This window comes from Sebastes umbrosus, chromosome 18, assembly GCF_015220745.1.
Source record: "Sebastes umbrosus isolate fSebUmb1 chromosome 18, fSebUmb1.pri, whole genome shotgun sequence".
Lineage (NCBI taxonomy): Eukaryota > Metazoa > Chordata > Actinopteri > Perciformes > Sebastidae > Sebastes > Sebastes umbrosus.
In genome coordinates, this window is record NC_051286.1 from 14493843 (window position 1) to 14521661 (window position 27819).

Consider the following 27819-nt stretch of genomic DNA (forward strand, 5'->3'; position numbering starts at 1 on the left):
CACACACATCTACATCCTGTTACAAGGGACTTAGAGTACTCACACTTTTTGAGAGGGGTTTTTATATTATACCTCGGGGTTTTTTTGTAATGTAAAATATGAATTTGAAAAGTGACTGGTAACTGCTGCCGTCAGCTGTAATGACAAAAGAGTACAACATTGCCCTGTTAAAAGTTGAGTAGAGAGATATCCACAGTGATGTAAAGCATGACACCAAATGAAGAACATAAACTTTATAAAACAGTTTTATTTCATGTTACAGAAATAAACATGCATAGTGTTACAGATAATATAACAACAGTTTGTCATGAATATTTCATCCCTTACTGTGGACTGCCATGGATTAGAAACCCTCCCGCTGTATAAATTATTTTAATCACAAAGATCTTCTTCCAAAATCACTGATAAAAATGTGGATATTGTATTATTTACACGGTTAACTGTTTATGCAGTTAGTCACTTCATTATGGAAAATGTAGGCCTATCTATATACTGTATACTGTACATAATCAACTGTACATTTAATACTGACAGGTAAAATTGTCGAGACACAAACAAACTCAGATTTGTCTTGCAGATTTAGTGAGCATTCAATTCACACTTAAATATAAATACAATATTTATGACAAGTGAATTTTATCCTCAAAATTGTGCATTAAATATCAGATTTGAATCAGCCTTTGAATTTTTTTTGTTATTTATAAATAGTTAATACAACACTGTACATCTAACTCTTCTTAGCAGGGAAATGGGTGTGAAGACTTCCTGGTTGTGTTGTTCTGTCTCAGTCTGTTACACTGTAACATGATGGAGGTCGAGGTCATTTTCAAGGCTTCATGTTAGTGTTTGTTTTAGCGTCTATAACTCGGCTTCTTTGATGATAGATGGTGCAGCCGGGCTCCCATTGTGGCAGTCAGAAGGTCCCTATCAATCAGAACAGGCTTGTTAATTCAACACGTTCATGGAATCAACACGGAAGATCGGGCTAGCTTCACCCTAGAGTCTGAGAATTCATCAAAAACAGTGACACACATATAAACCCAACACCTGTTCAGATGGATAAAGGCCTGTATATGGATACATTACAAAACACATGAACAAATAGTTTCATAAATAAAGCTGTAGTTTCAAATAAGCAAATAAGGTTTTGTATCAACATCTAAAAGTCTCTGTGTACTAATAAAGATCTGAAATCACAAACTGAAACAGACTTAGTGGGAAAAAAAAGTTTCATATTGACATCATTGTGTGAATTTTATCCAGCGTGATAAGAAACAGAGACAGAAAAAGGCAGGTGTAACAGTGCCAGGTGGAAGGATGTGCAGCAGGTGGGTGATTATAGACAGTGTGTGCTGATTGCTCTGTGCTCCTACCTTTGTGCAGCTGCGTGTTGAGCTAAGATTTGAGCAGATTTTGTTTTTTGTGGAAGCAGAAAGGTTTACTGATCAGGATTGTGCAGGAGGAGTCTGTGGCTGGGAGATTAGCGCCGTGGCTCCGTAGTCTTGTCCCGACGTCTGCCCCTCCGCCTAAAACAACAGCTACTGATCACTTCTCATTCAGCGTTTAGAGAGGCGTGAGTCTCCGGTACGGGATGAAGTTGCTGCGACAGAATCTCATCTAAACCTTTTATCCCCTAATCCTTTTATATTTGTATTTTATAGCTGATTAAAGTCACTTAAATTATTCTTAAAGTTCAAACAAAATCCAGCCTGGATGTTAAGCTTAAAGGAATAGTTTGACATTTTGGGAAATATGCTTTATTTCTGAGAGTTAGATGAGTAAATGGATACTACTTAATGGTTTGAGTATATCTGGGTATTTGTATTTGTACTGTCGATGTAGTTTTTGCAGTGTGCCTCGTTGTCTCTAGTCTGCCCGTGTCAGAGGTTTTTCGTCCGATTCAGCATGTTGAATCGGCGGCGCCGCCTGTCGGTGAGAGAAATCACTCTGATTGTCTGTTCAGCTTAAACCAATCAGTGCACGACAAGAAACGGAAGTGAGGAAAGCAAGCAAACGAATAAAGTTAATAGGAAAAAACACAAAAGGCTCTTCTCATTTTTCATCTTGTCCATCTTCAAGCCACACGTATCATAACAACGGCTTGGTCTTCTGGTTTCCCCTTTTTGAATGACGAATACAGACTACCGCCGCCTGCTGCTGGTGTGGAGAGCTATTTCCTCCCATGCAGGCGCAGAACGTACGTGGTAGTCGGCCGTCGGCTGTCGTTTTTGCGGTGTGTTCGAGTGCAACCTATTTGGCCAAGACACAGGTGACGTGAGGCGACACAACAGGCCGCGTCGCCGCTAGTTCTCTGATGTCGGTTTGGTGTGTCTGGGCCTTTAGTATCCAACAGACATAGGTGAGAGTGGTATCGATCGTCTCATCTAACTCTCAACTAGAAAGTGGAATTTGACTGATTTCCTGTCAGCACTCATGACTAACTTCACCACGGACCTTGGAGACTCACGCAGGCATCAACAATGATGATTTTTTTTGTTTGTGATCGTGCTACCTCCTTAGGGCAGCATTGCAAGTAACCTACTCAAAGAAATGCTACCAAAGGTTGGTAAGTTACCCAGTGGTGAAATAGAAAGATTATGATAGAACTAAGACAGTATGAGTTAGGAACAGGCGGGAAATCACATCACTAAAGCATTAACTCTTGGTACTATCCAGACAAATTCAATAAGCTCCTTAGATATTTGTTAGTTAAAACATTTCTTAACATGCAGGCAGATGCATGCTCTGATATACAACATGTAGACACGTGAGAACGGTGAAAACAGCCCAACATGCAGCAGAGACGGTGTAGCAGTATCGCACCACATTCAGCAATACTTTTATGTTAAACTGGTTCTGACACAATAGGGAGCACACAGGACAAGTTATTTCTGGAGCAACACATGTCACACATGTGACTTTGACTGCATGCACTCCAGGCAAACTTATGACAAGCAAACAAATAACACATGGGCCACACAGCACATTTTGACTCGTCATGAAAGGAAAAGCACAGTTGTTTCTAATTAAATTAACAATGGCTCCGTCCTCTCAAATGTCTGAGTAAGCTATGACAGAGACAGAGTATACCCAAAGCGCCCAGCACCAAAGCTACGCTTCCGCCGAGTCGACTACCATAATGACGCCGGTTAAACGTCCGCCTACAAAGTGCCGTACAAAAGTAAAAGATTTCTATTCTATTGTCATAATTTTAATATCACTACCAAAATGGCCTGTGTTGAACAATAAAAATATTATAAATATCCATACTATTATAAATATTTACTGATTTATTTATTATTATTTTGTTTGCCCGGAGCATAAAGTGAGCGATGGACATAAATGGAAGTTAAAAAAAAATCCAGCACACACATTTTGAGAGCAATCTCAAACTTTTTCATGTCAAAGACCTCCAGAATCAATGTCCAATAGACCACAGACCGTGGATGTATAAGAGGTTGTGAATCCAGCCATCATTAATTCTATTATTTACTGTGCTTTTCCTGCTGCGAGATGTCAAAATGTCTTCCAGGGAAAAGGCTTATTCCAAATTATACCACCACCACCACCACCACCACCACCATTGTTCCCCTACAGTTCATCCCAAACAAACAAATCCCACTTACTGCTGCTTTGGCCAAAAGGTTTGCTTTTTGTCTACGCAGATCAGACTTAATGAAGCCTACAGAGAAATAAAGACACAGAACAGGTCAAGTTTGCATGAGATAATGACACAAAAAGAGTGGTTGAACGCCATGATGTAATAAAGGTGACTGTCCAGTAGGTGGCTCTTGTGCACAGACACATTACAGTGGCTCTATTCAAGTGTAATACACTTTGATCAGAGTTTCCCAAGACTGTATGGCAACAAATGCAGATATGAAGAAAATATGTCTATCTCAAGGCATGCATCGTAACTGACCTGCAAACTTTGGATTGCAAAATTATGAAACACGCAACTTAATCATTAACCTCAATTTCCTCTTAAGGAGAATGTTTCCCAACAAATTATAACCTTTGTGACTGAATATATAACAGAGAGTCAATACTCTACGTGCATTTTGATGGCAGCTTCATATAGGACTCTATAGTATATCATAAAGTTGGAGTTCAGTTGTGTTTTTTTCTCACAGATCTGGTGTTTCCTTGATGACCACAACAAGAAGTCCACTCACGTGTCGAAATGCTGATTAAGTTACAAAACACAGTGAGTCAGTCTGCTGACCTTTGTGAGCAGACAAGTCTCATTAAAAATAGTCTTGCAGTGTTTTTCTAGTGTGCACATTGTTCAGCGTTTCAGTGGCTCATGAATTTTTCAAAAGTTATACATTGCTGATAAAGCCCTCAATGGGCCATGCAAACTATATCGACTGAGGTGGCAACTGAGGCATGAAGTACCTGTAAACAGACGGCTACTGTTTGTATGTCAGAACTCATGTGCAGCGTCACTGACAGTATGTTAATTACCTTCTAAGAGAAGCAAAGTTTCCCATTACTCAGTCAACAGAAAACAAAATGTTTACGGCTTCACCCTCTGACTTGTTTTTCTAGAAACTTCTGCTTGGAGCTTTACTTGAAGCTGCAATCGGTCACTTTGAGCAAATATAATAAAGTTTAAATTGGGTGGAGTCAGGTAAAATGGGATAAGACCATCAAATAAGCTACGCATGAGACCTAATGATATTTTTATAAATTGGCATGGGTCTCTTAAATATTTATTTGTTAAAAAAATGTGAAAAAGTATAATTGTTTTGGAATTATGAGAGTTAAAGTATCAGCAGGTATGCAATGTCCATTTAAAATGGGCCGATATAATAATTAATTTCAGCTGAAATCATTTTAATTTTAACAGTAAATTAACACCAACAATTGTCTTTGGTGTGCCATAGTAACACCATTAATGCATTTCATGCAATAAAAAGTTGAATAAATATTTCATTGAATAATGCATTTAAAAAACAGCTGATCATGTTGCAAGGGTGTGTGTTTCTGCACATTGGTGTCTGTTTTGTGTCTGTCTTGTCCTGTGTTCCCTTCAAACACTGTTTGCAACGCAGAATTAAAAAAATAGGCTCTGATTGATTGTTTTCCTTCGGCGCTGTGAAATCTTGCAGATGCCATTAGGAGCATAGGAGGACACAGAGGACCATGATTTTTCAGTTTACCCGTCTCATGCACTACTGTCAGGATATAGTGACCGTTTTATAAAAGTAACTTTTTTTATCATATTTGCTCAAAGTTACCAACTTCAGCTTTAATGAAAAACATTCACTTTTGAGTGAGGAGGATGGAGGGAAAAACAAAATACCTGTGGTTAAACCCTCTCTTTTCCCCAAACTTCAGTTAAACAGTTTTTTTTAACTAATTTATGGGAAAAAAAAAAAAGAATTCTAAGAACTGTAAACCCTGAAGTCCTTCCTGTACGTAAGTGACATATTTCTTTGTTAAGCCTATGCACAAATAAAAACACATTTGTCATTATCTCACATTCTCTCTGTATCATAACATTCAACCCTGAAACAGTCCTTCGAGTTACACAGTAAACATCGTCTACATTCTTGGAATTCAACGAAGACAATTCTTAGGCATCGCTGTATGCGACGTAGTCAGTAAGCTTGCTATGACTCCACACATGAAAGGTCTTACCTGTCATTATTGTGCCGATTAGAAGAAAAACACAGAGGAAGATGTTTCCTGCCAGAGTGCCGAAGCCGTCCATGATCTTGCCCTGGCAGATGGTGAATATAATGCCGAACACCTGTGGATGCATTGGAAACATTGTGAAATCGTTAGGAATAAAGCTGTTGCTTGCACGCACACAAGCATTCTCAGAACCACAACAAACAAAGATGCAAAGCAAATGTCCTTAAAGAACCTCATCACTCCACTTTAGCACTCAGCAGCAAAGGCCTTTTAGAGATGGTCTCAATATCTTCTGAAGAAAACACACAAGTGATTTGTGAATGGTGGTAAGGTGGCAAGTTCCACAAATTATTGTCACATGCTAGTACATGGTTTGCAAGAATGATGTTTGTTGTTGTCTGTTGCAAATTTGGTGAAACAGATCCACAGGTCTGCAAGGAACAAACTACTCTGCAGACTTTAGCACATTTGACTGTTACTGTTATTAATTGTGTTATTGTTTGATATGTAATCCCTGTCAGGGTTTCTTTCACAACAATGACCGGCTCGCTGTACATTATCATGCTTATTACACGGCTACTTACTTAAGAAATCAACAATTTGACACAAAAGCGGTCCGCCAGAGTCCGAGATCAGAACTGCACCTATACTGTAGCAATGATCTGTTATACATAGCAACAGTTTGCTATAAAGAAATAACAGACCGTAGAACGCAGTGATTGACCGATCAGAATCAAGTATTCAGCAAAGCTGTGTAATAAATTGTTTTAATACAGTATATATATCCAGGTCTCCTTGGAAACCTGCATTAATGGTGCCTTCAAACGGGGTCGTGTTTACCGTGTTCACGAGAAGACGTCCATATGAACGCCCCCCTCATGTGGTATTCATCACCTCGTAAAGTGGAACGTTTCTGAAAGCTCAGAGTTCACGAGTTGTGACGTGTTTGTTGACGTTGTGAGAAATGGCGGAGGCCTTGGAAGTTAATTTCTGGTGCATAATAAGTTGATATGTTGTAATTTTTGTAGTATAGAGTTGTTCTTTGTAATTTTATAATATGTCTGACGAAAATGTTGATATTCGAAACGGCCTCATCTTTTTCCTCCGTCATTATACCTTTGCATTTCCTGCATTATGTTACCCGCTTGCTAAATTGTTAGCCTCTGTGGCTTCTGGACGCCGACAGTAATGTTAATATTACCGTCGCTTAGCAGCGGTGTTGTCACGACTCAATCATTTGAATGCCAAGCATACGTGTACACGACTTCTCATCTCATAAACACAAGCTCGCGAGTTTCTTTTGAAGGCACCATGATACCAAGGATTCACTTTTTTCTATTGGCTGCATCCAGTAAAAACACAAACATGTGTTGTTCTCAACGCTATCTCTTTGGGCTTCTCTGCAGTATCATGTCTTTAGTGACCCTGCAGGTTTACCTGTGCTGAACAGTTGAGGAGTCCGGATGAGGTTCCCTCTGACTCCGGGTACGTCAGCTCGACCGCAAACTCAAAGCCCAGCGGCAGGTAGCCCGTCATGAAGAACCTGGACACACACACAGGAGCACAGAGACACACAGTAAACATCGTTGTTAATCATATAGAATCATAAGCTGATTTAATTGCACCTTTTTTTCTCTGCTAAACCACAACATTTCTGGTACTAATTTGATCTAAATTTCAATAATACAGCCTAGATTTTGCATCAGGGTTCCCTCTCATTTCTAGAGATCATATCCCAGGACGTTTTCAGTGATGATGTAGCTGTTATGAGAGACAGGGATCGCACCATACACTGATATGTTCCGCTCTGTCAAAGTCTGATTTAAAAAGACATGCAGTCTATGGCTATAACTCATCTATGAAATCATCTCTTACATGCTTAGAAAGTATGGCAAATTGATCATAGAATAATGCAAACACACTTGCAGATGTAGGCAAAGCAAGCAACTTTAGCAACTGAACCAAACAGGCTAACCAATTCAACATTATTCATTTGTTTAAAACAGGTTGGGAAGAAAACAGCGTTATGTAAAGTCATCCAATCTGTATGTGCTACTATGTGACATAACTTGGGGGCGAATTCACAGCATTTCCACGATATAACCGAGAACAGCATATTGAAAATACTCTCCTCCATTAACTACCATTTGAATATAATATAATAAGTAAAATTATCCTGAATCATATGAAATAAAAATATGTTCATTCTCAGCTAAAGGTAAATAGAACAATGTTGAAATAATTTTCCAGGACAATGCAAGATTTTTCAGGACATTTTACTTGTTCTCTCATTTTCCATACATTTTCAATAACTGGAAAATTGGTCGACTGTTTTCCAGGACGCGTGGGAAACCCTGTGCATTTATGAGTTAATGCAAAAACACGCCTCCTCCACAGACTCTGTCTAGTGATGTGTTTTGCCTCTCCCTCTTCATAATGACTTGCAAGTGGATGAAACTTTGTACCTACTAAACGTCAATGTCATTTCAGGAATTTAAAATGAACTCCCTTGTCTATGGCTTAATGCCAATGATGACGCTATACAGGAACAACAGGTTTTAAAAGTTATCCACTGCCAGACGATCATTTTGTCACTCTATGGCACTATGTTGTCTTCCCACTGAAGTGACGACAAGTGAAACTAAATGACAATGTTCTTAAATGGAAATAGCAGCAAAACACATCAGCCTGCGTCAGTACAGACATTATTCGTTGACATTTACGTGTGCTTCCTCTGCCTATAAATATGCTTTGATATCAAGAACACAGAGCAATAATACGTGAAGGTGAATGTCTATCAAGCGTTTGCTAAGGGATAGGATAACGATAGAAATTCTAATTAAAAATAGTGATTTGTAGATACTATTACAGGGGAAAAAAACAAAAAAAAATACTCAGGACAATGGTTGTACACACTGGAAAAAAAAAGAAATGTTAACTTTATCAATTGAATAGCAGGAATTCCAGCAGGAATGTGAAAGCTAGCTGGAGCTCATTTAGTCTCCATTAACAAATGAAGCTTTCTGTGAGTTATTTGACAACTCAGCCTCAGTCACATGACTGACTGGCGTGCACGTGTGCATGTATGGTACGTGTATCATGCAGGTCTGCCTGTCCTCACAGAAAGGGCGATCACAATCTGGAAGGACAATCTGTGCCACTGGGGAAGTGTAATGATTTCACAACAGATGTATGAAGGTTAAGACTGGACGTAAAAGCACTGCTGGCTGCAAGATCTGGTATAAACTACAAAAGATGACCTTGTAGATCATGTTCACCTATAAAGATATAATTAGTGGTTCTACAACCTTCATTTTAAAAGGACCAGTGTGTAACATTTAGGGGGATCTATAGGCAGAAATGGAATATAATATTAATACGTATGTTTTATTAAGTGTATAACCCCTGATAATAAGAATCGTTGTGTTTTCGTTAGCTTAGAATGAGACGTTTATATCTACATAGGGAGCGGGTCCTCTTCACGGAGTCCGCCATGATTTGACAGTAGCCCAGAACGGACAAAACAAACACTGGCTCTAGATAGGGCCATTTGTGTTTTTGTGTCAGCCCCCTTAGTTCTCCTACATAGACTGTATATAAGAAGTGGACGTAATCACCGTGATGTCACCCATTGGTTTGTGATCTATGGACGAAAACACAGACAACTCCCAGACCGGACAACGCCGTCGTAGCGACCTGTCAATCGCAAGGTAGCCACGCCCTAAAGCTTACCCTGCTTTATGGTCTATTTGACTCTAAATGGCACCATAAATTACTAAATGAACATCATGCTGTATTGAAGAAGACTTGAAACTAGCAATTGAGACCATAAACTCGTGTTTACAATGTTTACTGAGGTAATAAATCAAGTGAGAAGTAGGCTCATTTTCTCATAGGGTGCATCTCAAAGCTCTTAATTGCATCCACGTTTCCCTCACTTGCGTCTTTTCCTTGCGTCTTAGTCCCTCCCACCAGGAAACCATACAAGGACAGAGGAAACAAGGAAATACGTTTTAAGAGAAATGAGACATTGTTTCCTCTGAAGCGTCACGTGAAGCGACGTCCGTTACTGATGACAGCAGCAGCTGTAGAGACTTTTAATGGAGTTTTATGTCTGAACTGATCTAATACTAATAAAGACACTCAGTTTTTTTCAGTGGCAGAGCAGCAGTGTTTTCTCTCTGTAGCCTGTTACCTATTTAACAAACACCTGCACATGAATAACAGCTGCAGTCTGTATTTCTACTGTGGACTGAGTCCTGTTTAGAGGCTCAGGAACCATCTCTACTGGCACAATGTCTTCATATGATTTATTCATTATTAGCGTCTGTATAACCCAGAATATGACTATGGTGTCTTTTGAACACTGGACATTATGTTTTCGGCTGAATGTTTCAGGGAAAATGTAAATGATATAACTCATATCAAACCCACTGTTCAGGAATTATCAGCCTCATGTGACTGAATGGAAATGAGGATAAATGATGTAAAACGTGTTTGTTGCTGACCGATGCTCAGACTCTGCACAGACTCTCCTTCCCTCTCTCACTTTAATAGTATCATTAATAAAAGTTAACGGGGAAATAACAGATCATGAAAGGAAAAAACATTCTAATAAAAGAAGAAAGTTATTTTAAGTCCGTTCGTCAGGTTTTATAAAGCCCTCTCAGTGACAGGCTGCTTCACTCGCGGTGTGTGAAGGAGCGATACTGCAGGTCCTTCTGCTGCTGTTCACACCTACAATTAACACCGATTTCAACTAGATGGTGAATCAGAAGACAACTAAAATATAAAAGGTTTAATCTGTGATCTGTCTTCACTCCGGTATAAAACTCCAGTAATGTTAAGAGGTAAAGTTATCAGATCAGTCCGGTCGGCAGCAGCGTCCAATCAGTAACTGATATCCAATAAGGGGGCGTGCTGGTCGGTAAAAGACTTCCGTGAAGGCTACTCTCGTGTATCGTCGCTCATCGCTCCTCAGAGATTCAAGCGAGGATCAAGGAGCGAGGAAATGACAAATAAGAGCTTTGGGATGCACCCATAGACTTCTATACAATCTGACTTCCTTTTGCAACCAGAGGAGTCGCCCCCTGCTGGCTAAAGAGTGCAAGTTTAAGGCACTTCAGCATTGGCTTCACTTTACACAATCAGAGGTTGTCGCCTGCTTGGCACATGGGATAAGTTTTATTTTCTTGCAATCTGCCACCTCACCACTAGATGCCGCCAAATCCTTCACATCGGCCCTTTAATGAATTGTACCCCCATTATTATGATACTTGAGAACCATACACTACACACATACTCGACTATTACTACTGTTTGATATGTTTTATTTGTCCCATTTTTGTTTGTTTTGAATAAACAACATGTACCTAGGACTCCCTGGAAAGCAGTGATGAGACAGAGTGAATTATCCAGATGCAATAAAGTCAATTAAACTGTTTAAGAGGATTCCACACAACTGTGGCGTGTATGTATCAATATGGTTTTCTTTCCCCATGAGCAGGAGGCTGTGTCACCTCTGCTCTATATATCCTGATTTTACTGCGTCAGTGTGTACAGAGGCTTCACCTTCACCTTAGATCCTGCTCTGTGTAGGATCAGGGGTATGTGCGAATGCTTATCAAGCCAGAGCTGACCTCTAAATAAACACGGCTGTGAATTATTGTTGCAAATGGCAACAGAAAAAATGCAATAATTGGAGAAATTATGCAACGAGAATGTACAAAGTTTCTGCAGGTTTCCATTTCTGATTCATATCAGTTTTAAAAAATGCATTGGGGGAGTTACAGCCTAAGGAATGTGCAAATAGTTAGAGCTTAAAATGTGATGTTACTAAGTCTCCAGCTTGCTTACTTGGGATATAATCCATCTTGAAACACAATATTTTTAGTGATTTGGATGTAAATATTTCTATAGATCATTTCACTTTTCTGTCCCTTGACTGAACAAATGAAGTGTATAGCAAAAACATTAAAAATATATATCCCAAAAAATAAAGTAAGAATGAAAGAAAGCATACCCAAGAGCTCCCGCGGTGATAAAGACCACCCAGAGGTGTCCAAGATTGAGCGTAGCAGCATAGACGATCATCCCCACCAGAGACATGAAGTAGACAGCGAGGGTCGTCTGCCTGGAAAAACACATGAAAGATGTACAACATTGAACACTATAATAATCATCATTATCGTACTGCTGCATTTTAACTCTTCAAGTTACAGTAGGCGCTGTACCAGACCACTGTAGCTTCTCAAGTGATCTAAAAAGTCTGATATCACATTGCATTCAAAATGTGAAGGTACATAGTGGAGTTTTTGACCACTAGTGGCGCTATGGAGCAACGCCTTTATGAGCTGTTTTATAGACCCACGGGGCATCTTTAAAACTCACTACATAATTATAGCCACAGATTAAAATATGAGATATGTGCGGAGAGAATACACGAGATTGTCACAAAAATGAAAAATTATTAAAATATGTGTGAGAGTAATTAAAATATCTGGATTAGACAACAAAGCCTGGCGGGACGCATTCCCCCATTTGCAAAACAAGACTCATGTAAATAACACAGAGGGGGGGGTTGAGCCAAAAGGCCCCTGAGGGCAGTAAGATCACTGTCAGATCAGCATGCTGCACCTGGATCAACAGACACAGAGCCCCCTACAGCCAACACATAAACACTAACAAGATCTGCAGCGAGATGAGAAGCAAAATGACAACAAACAGAACAGGAAAAAAAGCCGGTGTAGCTGCCTAATGTCAGATAAAATACAGTGAACTACAACTTTAACTTTTCTCTCTCTGTGCATCTTTTTGATTCCCAACACTTGAAACTAGGGCTGTCAATCAATTATAATACTTTATCGCAATTAATCGCATGATTGTCCATAGTTAATCATGATTCATCGCAAATTAATCACACATTTTTTATCTGTTCAAAATGTACCTTAAAGGGAGATTTGTCAAGATTAAATACTTGTATCAACATGGTGGGACAAATATGCTTGCTTTATGCAAATGTATGTATATATTTATCACAAAACGATGACAAATATTGTCCAGAAACCCTCACAGGTACTGCATTTAGCATAAAAAAATATGCTCAAATCATAACATGGCAAACTGCAGCCCACAACAGCTGTCAGTGTGTCAGTGTGCTGACTTGACTATGACTTGCCCCAAACTGCATGTGATTATCATAAAGTGGACATGTCCGTAAAGGGGAGACTCATGGGTACCCATAGAACCCATTTTCATTCACATATCTTGATGTCAGAGGTCAAGAGACCCCTTTGAAAATGGCCATGACAGTTTTTATTCGCCAAAATCTAGCCAACGTTTGGAGCGTTATTTGGCTTACTTGTTGACAAGCTAGTATGACATGGTTGGTACCAATGGATTCCTTAGGTTTTTCTAGTTTCACATGATGCCAGTCTTGGCAACAAGTTGCGTTAATGCGTTAAAGAAATTAGTGGCATTAAAACAAATTTGTGTTAACGCGTTATTATCTTGTTAACTTTGACGGCCCTACTTGAAACAAAACACTTCTTCAGGAGTACAAAGTGCTCTTCTTGTACTTTGGACATTCGCCTTACTTGTAGGTTTTCGTTTTGTCCAACCAAATGCCACAGATCAGGGAGCCGACCATCCCCGCAATGACGATGGTGAGGCCAATCCTCCCAGCATTCACCTCTTCTCCCTAAAGCGTCAAGAAAGATAGGACGTAGATTAGTGACCTGCGGGCCTTACATACCAAAGAAAGGCGAGGCACTTTGAGAGAAAGCAGACATCATTTCAAGGGAGTTGAGGCGAGATTCTACATCAATCTACTGTCAACCCTTTCTCCACACCTCCTACTGATGGAGAGTAAAATTAAATGAAAAGCTTCGGCAGGCAACATTATTCCATATACACATATCTTAGCAGCAGCCTGTACCGATACTTCAAAAGAGAAAAGTCTATGCAATGCAAAAATATAACAGCTGAACCAGCTTTTCAAGTCCTGAAATGTACATACATATTATTAGAGGAAACATGTTTATCCACATACAGACACGTTAGGCAGGACTTACAGGGTAATGTTCGATGATCATGCGGTTCAGCAGCGTGCCAACAGCATAGAAACAACCCACGTTCAAACCTGGGAGTTGGGAAATATTGTCAAACAAAGTCTGCACACCACAAACCACAGGACAAAAACATCTTTCAGGGAACTTTATAGTTAAAGGGGAACTATGGCCATTTTCAAAATTCATACATGTTATTCCTATGGTCTAAGACAGTCAAAAAAAAAATTTGTAAACATGAACAACTATCTCCCAAATCCAAAAACTAGAGCGCTAAAACTCCAACTTGTGAGGTCATAGGGTATAAAGTGCAGAGCTGCTCCATAGACAATGAATAGATGACACTGAGAGCAGCCAGGGGAACGTTCTGAGTATATGGGAACAATTTCTGTTTCACAACTGACAACACTACAATAAATAAAGCTCATTTGGGTATAAAAAAGAAATTAAAACATTCTCCCATTCACTGTCTATGGAGCAGCTCCAGACTTTATACCCGATGACATCACAAGTTTGAGACTTACTTCTCTGGTTTCTGGCTTTGAAGGAGAGTATTTCATGTTCACAAATATTGATTGAACTTTCCTAGGCCATGGAAATAACATATTGGAATTATTAATTTGGGTGGTGTTCCCCTTTAAGGAATGATTGAGCTAACTTCCTTAAGAGAATTATGAAATATTGTATAATGTGAGCAGTGGAAGGGTTTTAGTTTGTGTCAAATGAACCGAATACGGCTGGTTTCCGAAACAGAGAGCCAAGGATTTCTATAAAAGGACAGGACGGCACTGAGTGTTTTTTCCTTGAACAAGATCATGTCAGTAACTCAGACAAACTGCACAGAAAGAACATACTGTATACTGTACACTCACAAAAAAACACTCAGAAGAGAGAATAAATCTAGTGAGGACGTCAACAACAACAATGAATATATGTATATTTCAATACTATTTGCAGATATTACTGTGTAAATGAGCCTGAATATAAGAACATCGAGGATCAGCAGCTACAGCTCAGTTTAACAGACATGGACAGGTGGAGCTGCAGCCTGCAGGACAGAGAGTGACAATCACAGGTAAGTCTAAGACCATGAACTCTGCATAGTTCTCCTAATGACCATATGAGACAGACGGAAGGACAGAGACAAACACACACACTGATAATAGTCACATGAATTGTGTCTCGTGAAAAAGTATTTCTGCTCTCAGCTGTTGGACGTAGTTGCTGCGACTTCATGAGCTCGACTAATTTGACAGACGGCAAAGAAACAAATAATTTCATATCTCAGAGACCTTTAACTTCATAAAACGTTTGATCTTCAGGTCACATCGATCACATGTTAAACATTGTCAGACTATAAACGAACTTTGAACCTCTTCAGGACACACTCGCTCTCGTCCTTTTGAACAACTAATGACTTTTATGGCATTTAATGATAAGTTGTTACACTTTAAAGGAGAGTCTTGAAAATCAGTTAGTGGTTTACTATTGAATGACATTTCATTCAAAATTAAATAAATGAATAAATACATAAATAAATATGCCTATGGAATAAACAAATATGGCTATGAAATAATCCTGAAATAAATAAATGAGGTGGTAAATATATAAATCAATTTAAATATAAATATAGAAATAAGTCAATATAGTTCAATAAATAGTTTTTTATTTAACAAACATTTTTTAAAAGACTAATTTTATTTATTTCAGGGGACTTTTATTTCCTAATTCCTAACAAGTTTGCCATATCGACCTAAAATGGGATTATATGTCAATGTCGTGTTCACAACGGGATAATCATGAGATCAGTTATTGCAGATTTATTGGTTACAGAGAAAGATAATACTGACAAAGATCAACATCTTTCACGTTTTCCAACAATTCAAACCACACGGATCATAAAATAACCTACAGTACCACCCAAAAAAACCCTTAACTTACTTTTTCCTTTTAGTCCATAAAATGAAGACGCAAATATTACTGGTGAAAATGAATGATGACTGACCGTAAGTGATGATGAGGAGGATGAAGGGCCTGTTGCGGAGCAGCCTGAGAATAGAGGCTGTGTAGGAGTAGTGCTCAGGCGGGATGCTACGAGCTGTGGCCTGGGCCTGAGTCGGAGGGAGTTTAGGACGCTCCTGGAAGACTGACATATGGAGAAACCAAACGTTAAACACAGTAAATACAAATAACAGCAGCAGCAACACTCACGCATATAAATTAAAATGCAGGTTACAGGTGAACTGGGAGAATCAGCCGTGAGCAAACACAATCATGAACACAGACTGATGTAATTCATATATGTGATATATCATATGTCCTGGTGTATTATTGTCAAACATGCTGCATATTGTGAGAGAAAATACCATGTCCCTTTGTGTAGCATTTGTGTACTCAGATGTATCTGAATGTTATGGGAAAGCACAGACTGTCCTAGTTTAGATACATTTCTTATCATCTTCGCACCTGCACTCTGCCAAAACATTCTAATCACAAGTAACTAGTTTTTATGAATAGACAATGCTTTCACTCAGAAGCAGGGCGGAAGAATAAAACCAAGATTATAAAGAATGATGTAGTGAGGGAGCCCTCTGTCTTTTTACACTGACTTGTCTGCTGTATGGATCCAAATGCATTTGCTTAATAAATTGCAATTGCTTCTTAACTGAATGACCAGAGACTGTTTATTAAATAATTTCTCCAACAATATCTTACATTTAAATTATGCTTTTGTGCTTTTTCCCTTTCCTTTATTGTGTTAAATAATTATTGTTGTGCATGTAAAATGTCTGCAAAGTTACAAAGCCCAAAGTCAACGCCAAAGGGAGTTACTCTCCCCCACAGAAACACTGCTCCTGAACCCAAGTAACACATTTGCATAATACCTGCCTAGCGGCTAGCCTGGCACGCCCTCAAACAAAGGTAGTTAGAGCGGAGCTGGAGCGGAGTCTGAAGAGTTTGGTTCCGTTGACCAATCATAACAGACTGGGCTTTTCGGAAGGCGGGAGGGCAGGAGCTCAAACAGAGCGTTTCAGACAGAGGGTGAAAAGAGGTGCTGCAGCACAGCCGGTATGAGAAAAATAAAGTGTTTTTTGAACATTGAAGCATGTAAACATGTTCTAGTAGAAACCCCAAATATAAGTATGCACTTAAAAAATAAGCATAATAGGTCCTCTTTAAGATTTTTTCAGTATTTTGGTGATTTATTCTTTGGCATTTTCATCATTACAAGCTCATGTTGTACTATGAACTCTGTTCAAACCTTCAGAGCTGTAATTTTACTGAATTACAGGAAAATGTACATACAGTACAGTGCTGTATAATAATATTTCACTCACTTAATTTCTTTTTACTTTGAAGCCGCTAAAGGGCAAATTCTAAAGTTAATATTGGGTACATTAAGGTGACTGCTGGACATCATGTTTCTCCTATTTACACAAGGAAATAGGGCTACAAACTCCCTAAATGTGAGAGGGGCATTGAGTCCAAATGAGCCGTGGAACAGGACACATTCAGACACAGCTGGACAAGTCCACACATGTTCACTATACGCTCAACACACTTATATTCTTCCACTGAGTGATTCTCAGGCTGAAGGCCAAGTCAGCCAGCCTCTGACCCAGAGGACGGTCATCTTGTGGGGTGACAACTGTGACATGACCTGTTTCAGTCTGCTGAGTGAAAGCACGTGTCCCCAGGCTTCATGGGGAAACACAGATGTCTGTCTTTGTGGTTCTTGGAGCTGAACCAATCTTTTTCTGACCGCCAGTGAATCAGACCTGAGAGTTTGTGTAACCAGTAACCAGTTCTCACTAATCCTATTAAACTGACCGGCTCTTTGAGTCAATAATGACCTCGGCTGCATTTTACTACACATCATTGTTACTCAAAGGAAATGCTACGTTTCATTAATTTCTAAAAATGTTTGTGAAAGCTAATTTTCCTTTACCACCGCCGGTGATTCCCCTTATTCAATCAACCAGATCCACTCCTCTATTATGTCTTAACGCAGACTCTCTCTGCGGTTAACGTTGGCTGTCAATTTGTTTAGAGGATAGGCAGCAGCGCCAAACTTCTTCTCTCACCTCTTTTTGCACACAGTTTATGCAAATCTCCTGAATCCTGGGACTTTGTCTGCCCTGCTGACTCACAGGCCTGTTGCAGAGCTACAGATGGCCCTGCCAGCAGGACAACCCTCACACATGGCATCTCGCATGTATGTGTGAGGGTGTGCTATGTCTGTGAGTAGATGTGTCATATCATGAAACCACTGTGGCCAACTGGTGTGAATTATCTCGCTGGAGTAACCCTGAGCAGCACATCCATTGGCATAAACCATCACATGACTGAAGGTTGAGGAAAGTCTGTACGTCCTGTAGAGAATCAGTGATCGCTGATCAATAAAGGGATAGTTCGGGTGTTTTGAATTGGGGTTGTATGAGGTTCTTATCCATAGTCGGTGTATTACCTACAGTAAATGGCGGTCGGCACGCCCCCAGCTTGGAGAAACAGAAGTTACCGCACGGGAACTGAAGTTATCTATGCTCTCTTCAAAGCAACCAGACTCCATTGAGAAAAACTGTAATTTTACCTCGCAGAACACAGGAGTTGCTGGACTACCACTGCTTCTATAGGTTAGTTTGTTTGTGTTATTGTGTGACTTTGGTTAGTTCGGATTCACCAAAATCAAACAATAGCACAAACAATCTAACCGATCAAGGCAGCGGTAGACCAGCAACCCCCGTGTTCAGCAAGGTAAAATTACAGTTTTTTTTCAATGGAGTCTGGTGGCTTTGGCGAGAGCATAGATGGATACAGTTTCCTGTTGGAAAGGGCTGTCTGACGGCAAGATAATCCAACGAATATATTCTAAATATAGCGTATACTTAAACTGATATTGATGTTTTTAGGTGAGCCTTTCTTTTAGGTGGCTAAAACAGATTTTGCTGCCGGCCCCGTCCACAGCACTACATTACTTTAATTCCGTGTCGGTACTCCTGTCTGCTTCTCCAAACAGGTGGCGTGCCGTCATCTACTGTAGGTAATACACTGACTATGGATAGGTACCTCATACAACCCCACTTCAAAACACTAGAACTATCCCTTTAAGACAGCAAAAGCTTCTGTCTTTCTACTCTATATCTTTCTTTCACTTTATACTAACAACCCTGGCAGTCAGTGTGAATGTCGTACATGGTGCCACTATGGAATGCCTTCACAAGCATCCTTTTGTGTGTCTGAATGCAGAACGCTTACGAGCGCCCTCGCCCTCCCCCTGGCCCGACAGGACAACAGCTTTTTTCATGAAACTTGTTCCTCCTCTCCTACAACTGCCCAACCGACTGCTCTCTATAGAGGAGTACATACTTACACCCTTGTTTGTTATTGTATTCAGACTAAACACTTCTGTTAGTAATCTACCTCCCCATTAAAAAGCACTGCAAGTGATTCTAGTTTTCTCCATAATAAAACAGACAGAAAGACAAGCGTGATTACTACACGTGAGTTGCTAACATGCAATTAAAAAGATAAACTCTGAGATAAAATGTAAGGGAGCGGCAGGAGATAAAACAGAAAATGCATGAGCAGCAGATATAAAGCAGACTAAGCCTTTTTCTTAACAACTCATATCCTGTTTGTCACGTCAGTCAAGGAAGGAAGGAACTCACTTCCTTCTACCATAAACTGTCCTTTTGTGATCATAGATCCTCTATTTCTATTAACTAACATATACTTTACAAAATAATACTGTTCAGTATGCTAATGCACTCGTGACATTTCTCCTGACCTGACTTGTACCACAACAGTATCTTTTTTGTGATACTCTCCTTCAGGGAGGGTTTTGTGTTGGTGGGAACATGTAGGTCAGCACTTTTCTTGTCCACTGCACTGAATGGTGCTTCTTGTCAGAGTGGAAGTGTGCTGTAAATTAAAACCATCATCAGGTGGATCCACTGAATGAGAAAATCCCCACTGGCCTGAGTGGTAAAAGGCTTTAGACAATAGACATGAAAAAGTCTGAGAAGGTTTCTGAGGGAGTGGGGTGATGTCACCTTGTTTGACTTCATTCACTTCACTGCTTCATTGACCACCTCACCTCTCGATCCATTCACAAAAGAAATCGACGGTTACACGGTACAGTAACGTCAGTTTGAAATTAGCATTTAAATCCAGTTAATCTACATTTTATGTAAATTCAAAAACTGCCGAAACTGCAAAAAAAAAAACTGTTACGCTTCAGGGTGTCTAGCCATGCAGAGAGTTTCAGTTTTATCTGCAGCGGTTTTAAGATGTCTGCATGGCTAGATAACACTGGTAGTAAGTAAGTAAGTGTTATGTGGACTGACCCCTTATGTGCTACATGACAAATCTTACCGAAGACAACCAGGATGAAGAGTAAGGTAGCCACTCCTGCTGTGATGTAGAACATAACGCTGATGTGGTGAGCCAGCTCGTCCATGTCGTCCACATTAGGCACCAGGATGGGAGGCACAAGGAACCCGATGGCAATACCCAGCTAGAAGACAATGAACATATATTAACACAAATTAAAGAAAAACTGTTCAGAAGTGAACATGATTGTCTCCTAAGTAATGTCAAATCAAGGTTGCTTTTAGGGCTGGGCAATATGACGGTATATATCGTCAAAACAATATAAAAATGTCTATTGTATATATTTTTTTCTATATCAATCCTATCGCAACATGGGTTAGGCCTATATTTATCTTTTTTTCCCCTATAATTTCACTTAAAACTGTTTTTGCACTCAAGTTTTAGAATGAGAAAATGCTCAGTACTCTTCATTTCTCAAGTATTTAAGTCCCACAGAATTATACAAAAATAGACTTTACCATGTGCTTATTTCATATATTCTATTTATTTATTGAATAACCAGAAAACATGTTATATCGTGATATATATCGTTATCAAAATATGAAATGACCTTTATCGTGATGGGAGATTTTGGCCACATCGCCCAGCCCTAGTTGCATTGTTGCCACTTATTTTCTAAATCTCATACGTATTGACTGAATGGTTACCACTATGTGTATCTAGAGGTTATTATTGTTTGTTGTGACAAGTATATTAAAGTAATCTTAAATTATTTATTGATTTAAATGTAAATATAATTACTTTATGACCCAATTGATCTCTAAAAGTAGATGAGCAGTGTCATCTCTCAAAACAAGTTACAGAATCACTCATCTGAAACTCGCATGTGCAGGTCAATGAAGCAGAAAACCCCATCTCGGAATAGTTATTCTCTTATTACTATCAAATCAGGTTGCTATATGAACATATTTTAACATTATAGCTGCAACGATTAATCGATTAGCTGTCAAGTACTAAATTAATTGCCAACTATTTTGATACTTGATTAATTATAGGTCATTTTTTAAAGAAAAAATAAGTCTAAATTCTCTGATTCCAGCTTCTTAAATGTGAATATTTTCTGGTTTATTTACTCCTCTATGACAGTAAACTGAATATCTTTGAGTTGTGGAGAAAACAAGACATTTGAGGACATCATCTTGGGCTTTGGGAAACACTGACAGACCTTTTTCACAATTTTCTGACCATAGCTAATTAATTAATCAAGAAAATTTTTGTCCGATAAATCTACAATGAAAATAATAGTTAGTTGCGGCCCTTTAGAGCAGCATCTATGTCATCCGACTAATTCAACACAGAACTTCACAATTGGGGAAGAGCGTTTTTTACATTTAAACACACAAAGTATGACGAGGAGGTTTCAGCAAACGGTTAACACAATTTACTCTGGACTCTCGCACCGAGACACTAGACGTCCTATGTGACTTTGGCATCCAGCGCAGCTGCATACTCTACAGACAGCTGCCTCACTATGTGGACCCTGCTTTTAAGATTCAGACCAACCTGGTTTCCCAGAACTCCTATGGAACAAGCGGTGGAAACCTCTTTCTCTCCGAACCACACCGAGGCAAGGTAAGAAGGAATACCGAGGATGAACACGGTGGCTACTGAGCACACAAACTGGCCAAAGAAGGTGACTGGGAACAGATTGGGACCGGCGCTACCAATTTTTATCCAAGCACCAATGCAGTTAAAGGCTGACCCAACGAGGACGACGTCCCGGATCCCCCTGTTGTCGAGGAGCCACAGGACGGGCAGAATGAGCGGGATGTACGTGAGCAGGTAGATCATGGACAACCAGTCGATGGCCAGAGAGTCAATGTTGTAAAAGCGCATGAATATGTTGCTGATGATGCCGTACTGAAGCCACATGGAGGCATTGCTGGCTGAGACGGCGCTGAAGAGGAACAGCATGGCCCAGCGACGGTGGTAAAGTTTGGTTTCAGCCCTGGGGACCAGCTCTGCCTGATCACCCTGTAAAGCCTGGACGTCTAACCGTGACCCAGTGGAGATGGCTCTGCCTAAAGGTCCTGGAGTCCTCCACTGCAGCGAAGCGAGGCCCGGAGCGGGATTCTTTGCAGCCTTGGACCTCGGCCATTCTTCACCACCGAGTTCAGAATTTGCATGGTTGTCCTTCAAAGTATTGTTTTGTAGCATTTTAACTGTCCTAGAGTGGGCCCCTGAAGCGTGAGAGGTGAGAGGTCTTAAGATTTCGGAGCTTGTGTCCTAGCAGCTCGCTGTCCTGCGTCCAAACTGCCCTGTAGAGGAGAGATGGTGTTCCCAAGAGAAGCCAGAGAGCGAGCACAGCTGGAGTTACTATTGCTCTTTAGTGTCCTGATTCGCAACTCACTGCATGGGATGGCCTGGAGCCTCTATACCACATGTCCACATATTCATCACCTTCAGTCTTGTCATGTGATGTTAATATTAGAAATCTTCCCATTACACTCAAAACCTTGTATTACCTCTTTAGTGAACTGTCTGAATGGCAGTGACCCCAGAAAACAAAAGAATATCTGTTGAACTTTAAGTCTCGTGTATGAAGGCTAACTCATGTGAAGGATTTTTGCGATTGCTACAACAAGTTAATGTTTCCAAATCTTTGTTACTGGTCACCTACAGATCCCTGTACTGTTACGGATAATACCTAGAATATCCCTTTCTTCCTATCATTTTGTATGCATGCTGTGTAAAATGTAGATTTTACCACAGATAACTAGTAATAATGAATATTGAATATGAATAATGAATAATGTTGTAGGATTATTCCTTATTTCATGGGCTATTTGGGGATTTATACATGATTATATATCTATATATGTATATATATAGATATATATATATATATATATTTTTAATTAAAAACAAAGCATTCAATTACTGATTTGGAGGTTGATTACCATGGCAACAGTCGAAGCTTCGAAGCATTCGGGTCAGCCCTCCTTATATTCCTTCTTTTTGACCATTGAAGGGTGTGATATGATGAAATGTGCTATTATAACAGCAGGGAAATAACCTATGACAACCAAATTGAGGCTTATATTGTACGAATGCAGGATATTTAGTCCAGTCAGTTATTAATAAGTTTGTGAATATTGTTTGTCATGCACAAATGACAGGTAATAAGTCAAGTCAATTTTATTTTTATAGCCCCAAATCACAACAGAAGTTATCTCATGACATTTTTCATAAGGAGCAGGTCTAGACCGTACTCTTTAATACAGCTTGATGTTAAGAAAACTCTGGTATCTTTAAGTGTATTAACTCTGTGGAGGTGTCAGCCGGAATAGTGTGAAGACCGGTTAGATTGTGGTGTTAAAGCTATCTGAAGACGTTGAATACACAAAGATTTGCAGGTTGAAAACAGATGATTTGTTAAAAGACAACATGCTCATTAGATGTCCATCAGACAGCCAACAAATTGTTCTTACTGCATCCAAAAATCCAGTTTGTGCTCCGGGTTACACACAGCTCATTATCCAGCACTAAGCGATGACTTTCCAGTGACATTTTACTTGGGAGTTGATGTACTGTAAGTTGACTCAAGTGTTGTTTGTTCAAAGTGTCAAATCTGATGCTCGCCAGCGGGACATTAACGGCGGCACGACGCTGATCTTTGCGATCCTGTCTGCTTATTTGGCTGCTCAAGTGGATTTTAAAATGCCCTGCTACCTTTGTGTGTGTGTTGTTTATGTGAAGTGACAATCACAAGTCACACAGTCAGGGATCCAGAGGACAATTAACATGCAATGTCCTACCGTACTGCGTGTTTATGCTTAACATGTAATAACTGGTCTACCACATTTAAAACAAAGTCATTCTGTATGTATTTAATATGGCTACTTCAGTGTGACTAACTACTGTAATGCCCTCTTCTCTCATCTCACGTGAATAAACTGCAAGTACTGCACCAAGTCCAGCCGTTAGCTACTGATTAGGTTTTGGACGGACTTCAAGATTCTGCCCACACAATGCTTGAAGACATGTCAAACATGCTTGTATTATAATTCCCGTCACTTTTCCAAATCTGGTTTAGGTGTTACTTGGACCAGGACAAAACATCTGTGGAGCAGCTTTGCCAGAGGACCATCCAAACCTTTTATTTTGAAAAGACTGGAGTGGAAATTGTCGCTCGACCTTTTATAGGAAAACGCACGAAAAATGATGAATAACTTTTCGAAAGGTATCACACAAACCGTTGTATGAGAATACATTGTTCTGGGCCGCTGTAGAAACATGGCGGTCGGCTCCATGAAGAGGACCCTCTCCACGCACACGCAATGACTCGTATTTACAGGTAATTATACACTAATGAAAACATACTTGTTAATATTACATTCTATTTCTGCCAATAGATCCTCCTGATTGTTACACACTGTCCCTTTAACTCTCACTATGATATTGGTTATTTACACAAATGTGGATCCTTTATTAGTTTGTTTCTTTCAGACATGTTATTGTCTTTTTTGTCTTTTTTGCGGCTCCTATGTCTGAGGGCAAGCAGATAAAGGCTTGACCACCTGAGGACAGGCTCAAAGAGGTTGTTTACTGTAAATATGAGCCTTTTCATCCATGTGTTCCATGCTGATGAATAACAAGTGGCTTTGTGTTGACAACCTAGTTTTACATGTGTGTAGATATCTGTTAAACATTAGAGAGACTCATTTTATCTTTATCTCTCACTGTTACAATTTACAAAACCCTCATAAAAAGTTATACTACAGTACTATACTACTATGTTGGGCTACATCTTGGCGAGGAATAACTGTCATGGCTATATTCAAAGGGGTCCCTTGACCTCTGACCTCAAGATATGTGACTGAAAATGGGTTCTCTGGGTACCCACGAGTCTCCCCTTTACAGACATGCCCACTTTATGATAATCACATGCAGTTTTTTGAATGCAGTATAAATGTGTTATTACGCCTATTCGAAAATGGTGTGTTTGAAAACTTCTGCATACTGGGATCCCTAAACAGTCTTGGAATTACATGAATTGGGTATCACTGTAAAGCTGAGACTCTGGTGGATCCAATGAGCCCGACTGTATTCATGTGTGATGATGTTAGTCCCCATAGTGGGGCTGTTTAAAGGGACTGTTTGTAACTTTTTACACGTATAAATCTACCGGGTCGGGATCCCATGCATGCTCGCATATTAGCGCTCGCGTGTGGCCGGAGTTTCTCCTCCTCTGCCTGCTTGCTTGCCTTCACTCACACAGGGCACGCGTTCTCGCTGTCTCGCTCCACTCTCATGTGTATGTGCGCTCACTCCACACTGCAGAAGAGTTAGTAGCTCTGAGAATATCTAGTGAATGTACAGTGGACGTTTGTGCAGAAATAAATGCTGCAGCTCCTCCAGACCAACAGAGGTTTCCCGTGTCTTGTGAAGTGAACGGGGCTCCGCAGCAAGAAACATTATCGTCTCCGACCGGGTGCCGGTGTCTTCCTGCGGGCGCAGTCGGGAGACGATAACGTTTTTCGAAAAGCCAACACTAGGATCAGCATTGACTCATGGAGAGACCGGTGAGCAGGTGAAATATAGAGTGATATTGTGGTTAAAGCTGACGTGTGTCGCCCCACTGTTCTGAGCGATGCTCGTTCATGTCTATTTAGAGCGAGCAAAGCGCGAACCCGACGCTGACTTCTGTTGACTTAACGGCCACAGGTGTCGCTGTCAACAAGCATTTCTGATTCTTACAAACAGTCCCTTTAAACATTAAAAGAGACTATTTTATCTTCATCTCTCACTGTTACAATTCACAAAACCCTCATAAAAAGTTATTTATATGATTTAGGTGGCTGTTTAAATGTGCCTCTTCTTGTGTATGCTGGTTCACTGTGCATTGCCTCCATTCATTCTCTCCCATTCATCAGCGAGTGATGTTGTGGAACTTGAACACGTTGTGGTTCGCCTGGATGTGCGTAATTACGCAGAACGTGCCAAAAGGAGATGTGGGAATGTTAGTGGAGCTATTAGTCTAATCAGTGATCAAGTAGGTGAACTCTTAACCTACTTACTGACTATAGAGGACAGTGTGTGTGTGTGTGTGTGTGTGTGTGTGTGTGTGTGTGTGTGTGTGTGTGTGTGTTTCACATCCCCTTACCTGATTCCCGAAGACTCCGATGGAGCAGGCGGTGGACACCTCCTCCGAGCCGAACCACACCGACGCGATCCTCGACGGCATGCCGAGGATGAACACCTGCGCGCACGAGCAGCAGAACTGTCCCAGGAAGGTGACGGCGAACAGGTTGGGCTTCACGCTGGCCACCTTGATCCACGTGCCCGCGCAGTTGAGCGCCGTGGCGACCAGCGCGATCACCCGCAAACCCTTCTTGTCCAGCAGCCAGGTCACCGGGAAGATGAAGGGGATGTAGGTCAGCATGTAGATCATGGACATCCAGTCGATGGTGAAGGCGTCCACGCCGTAGAACTTCATGAAGATGTTGTTGATGATGCCGTACTGGATCCATTGGAAGGAGTTGCACAGAGAGTAGGAGCTGAAGAGGAGCACGATCATCCAGCGACGCTTGTAGAGGAGCGTGGGTTTCGGCGCGTCGTGGCCGTCCAGCGGGCTCTTATCGCCGGCGTTCTGCACCGCGTCACCCGCATCCTCCAGCTTCACGTGGGTCTCCAAATCTGCCTTGATTTGAGCCTCAGTGTCTCCTAAAGGCAACGCTTCTTTCTCACTCATAGTTAAATATACTCATGGAGTATTAAACACTTGCAAACTAACCTGAAAGTTCTTCAGTTTCATGCGTAAACACTAACAAATCCAACGCTTAGCGACAAAATAGGCCTACAACTGCATGCTTTCAGCTACAAAAAGGGGAAAACATTGTTTTCAAATATCCACAGTAGTCAATGAACAAGTAGTGCAGCAGGCTCTACAACTTCCAGTGTAGGCGGCATTTCCTCAAGCTATACTGTACTTCAGTATAGACGACTTTACGCGTGAAACGTCTGCGCAAGTTCAAGAAATAAGAGTTGATTTCATGAATGAATATGATCCACGTGTAGTAGGAGGCTAAAGTAGCGCCTGCGGTGACCTCTTTCTCTTCCACCCGGACCTAAAAAACCGCTTTGGGATCTTGAAACAAGTTGGTCGACTCAGACACTCACAAGGGCGGAGTTTAAAAAAGTGCACTTTTTGTTGGTATCTAAGCAGCCTGCAACACTGAGATATAGCTCATGCTTTCTTACAGTTACAGTTTGTAACGTCTTTAAATGTCGCCTCTAGCTTCTCTGATAAAATCTGTGTTGTGGAATTTGTAAAAAAAACATGCCCATTATAACCGCTTTATTAAAAATATACATATATAGCAGGTTATTTATTATTTGGCCACTTGCTTAACAGAAATGGAGTAGTGAATGACTTGAACGCCTCAGTTGTGTTCAAGGATAAAACTTAATTCACTTCAGGGCAAGCTATGAATGATTATATGTTGTGCTTTATAACATGAGCTACTGTCATCTAGTGGTGAACAGCACCATCTACAGTAGGGACTCCCTCATTACAGAAATATATAATGTCCCCCTGTTATCAGCACCAGTGCAGACTTAAAGCTGCAGTAGGCAGTATGTTTTTTGGCATCATTGGGAAAAAAAATTCCATAATTAAGCATATTGTAATATTGAAAACTAGACTTCTGCACCTCCTCATGGCTCTGTTTTCAGGCTTTAGAAAATCTAGCCCGTGACGGGAGACTTTGACCAA

The 27819-nt window shown here is 40.4% G+C and overlaps 1 protein-coding gene across 3 annotated transcripts; it reads right to left on the reverse strand.

Moving 5' to 3' along the window:
- Positions 1-227: 227 nt before the first annotated feature.
- flvcr2b (FLVCR heme transporter 2b) lies at positions 228-27231 on the reverse strand. 3 transcript variants are annotated; one of them, XM_037751336.1, is made up of 11 exons: positions 26209-27231; positions 20085-20226; positions 15715-15855; positions 13716-13783; positions 13239-13342; positions 11666-11776; positions 7081-7186; positions 5647-5758; positions 3627-3682; positions 1374-1526; positions 228-924 (listed from the first exon to the last, which is right to left on the reverse strand). In XM_037751336.1, the coding sequence occupies exons 1-10, from the start codon at positions 26794-26796 to the stop codon at positions 1446-1448; spliced, it is 1509 nt and encodes a 502-aa protein (XP_037607264.1). In that variant the 5' UTR covers positions 26797-27231; the 3' UTR covers positions 228-924; positions 1374-1445. The 3 variants fall into 3 exon arrangements, with proteins under 3 accessions (XP_037607264.1, XP_037607262.1, XP_037607263.1); XM_037751334.1 differs by lacking the exon at positions 26209-27231 and adding an exon at positions 21606-22428; XM_037751335.1 differs by lacking the exons at positions 1374-1526; positions 26209-27231 and adding an exon at positions 21606-22432.
- Positions 27232-27819: the final 588 nt, after the last annotated feature.

Excerpts from the sequence above, each read along its gene's own strand:
- flvcr2b (XM_037751334.1), bottom strand. The coding sequence starts at position 22,259 with ATGCTACAAAACAATACTTTGAAGGACAACCATGCAAATTCTGAACTC. Across the intron at positions 20,227-21,605 it reads TAGGAGTTCTGGGAAACCAG|CTGGGTATTGCCATCGGGTT; the intron begins GTTGGTCTGAAT and ends ATTGTCTTCTAG. Across the intron at positions 15,856-20,084 it reads CTTCATCCTGGTTGTCTTCG|TCTTCCAGGAGCGTCCTAAA; the intron begins GTAAGATTTGTC and ends TCCATATGTCAG.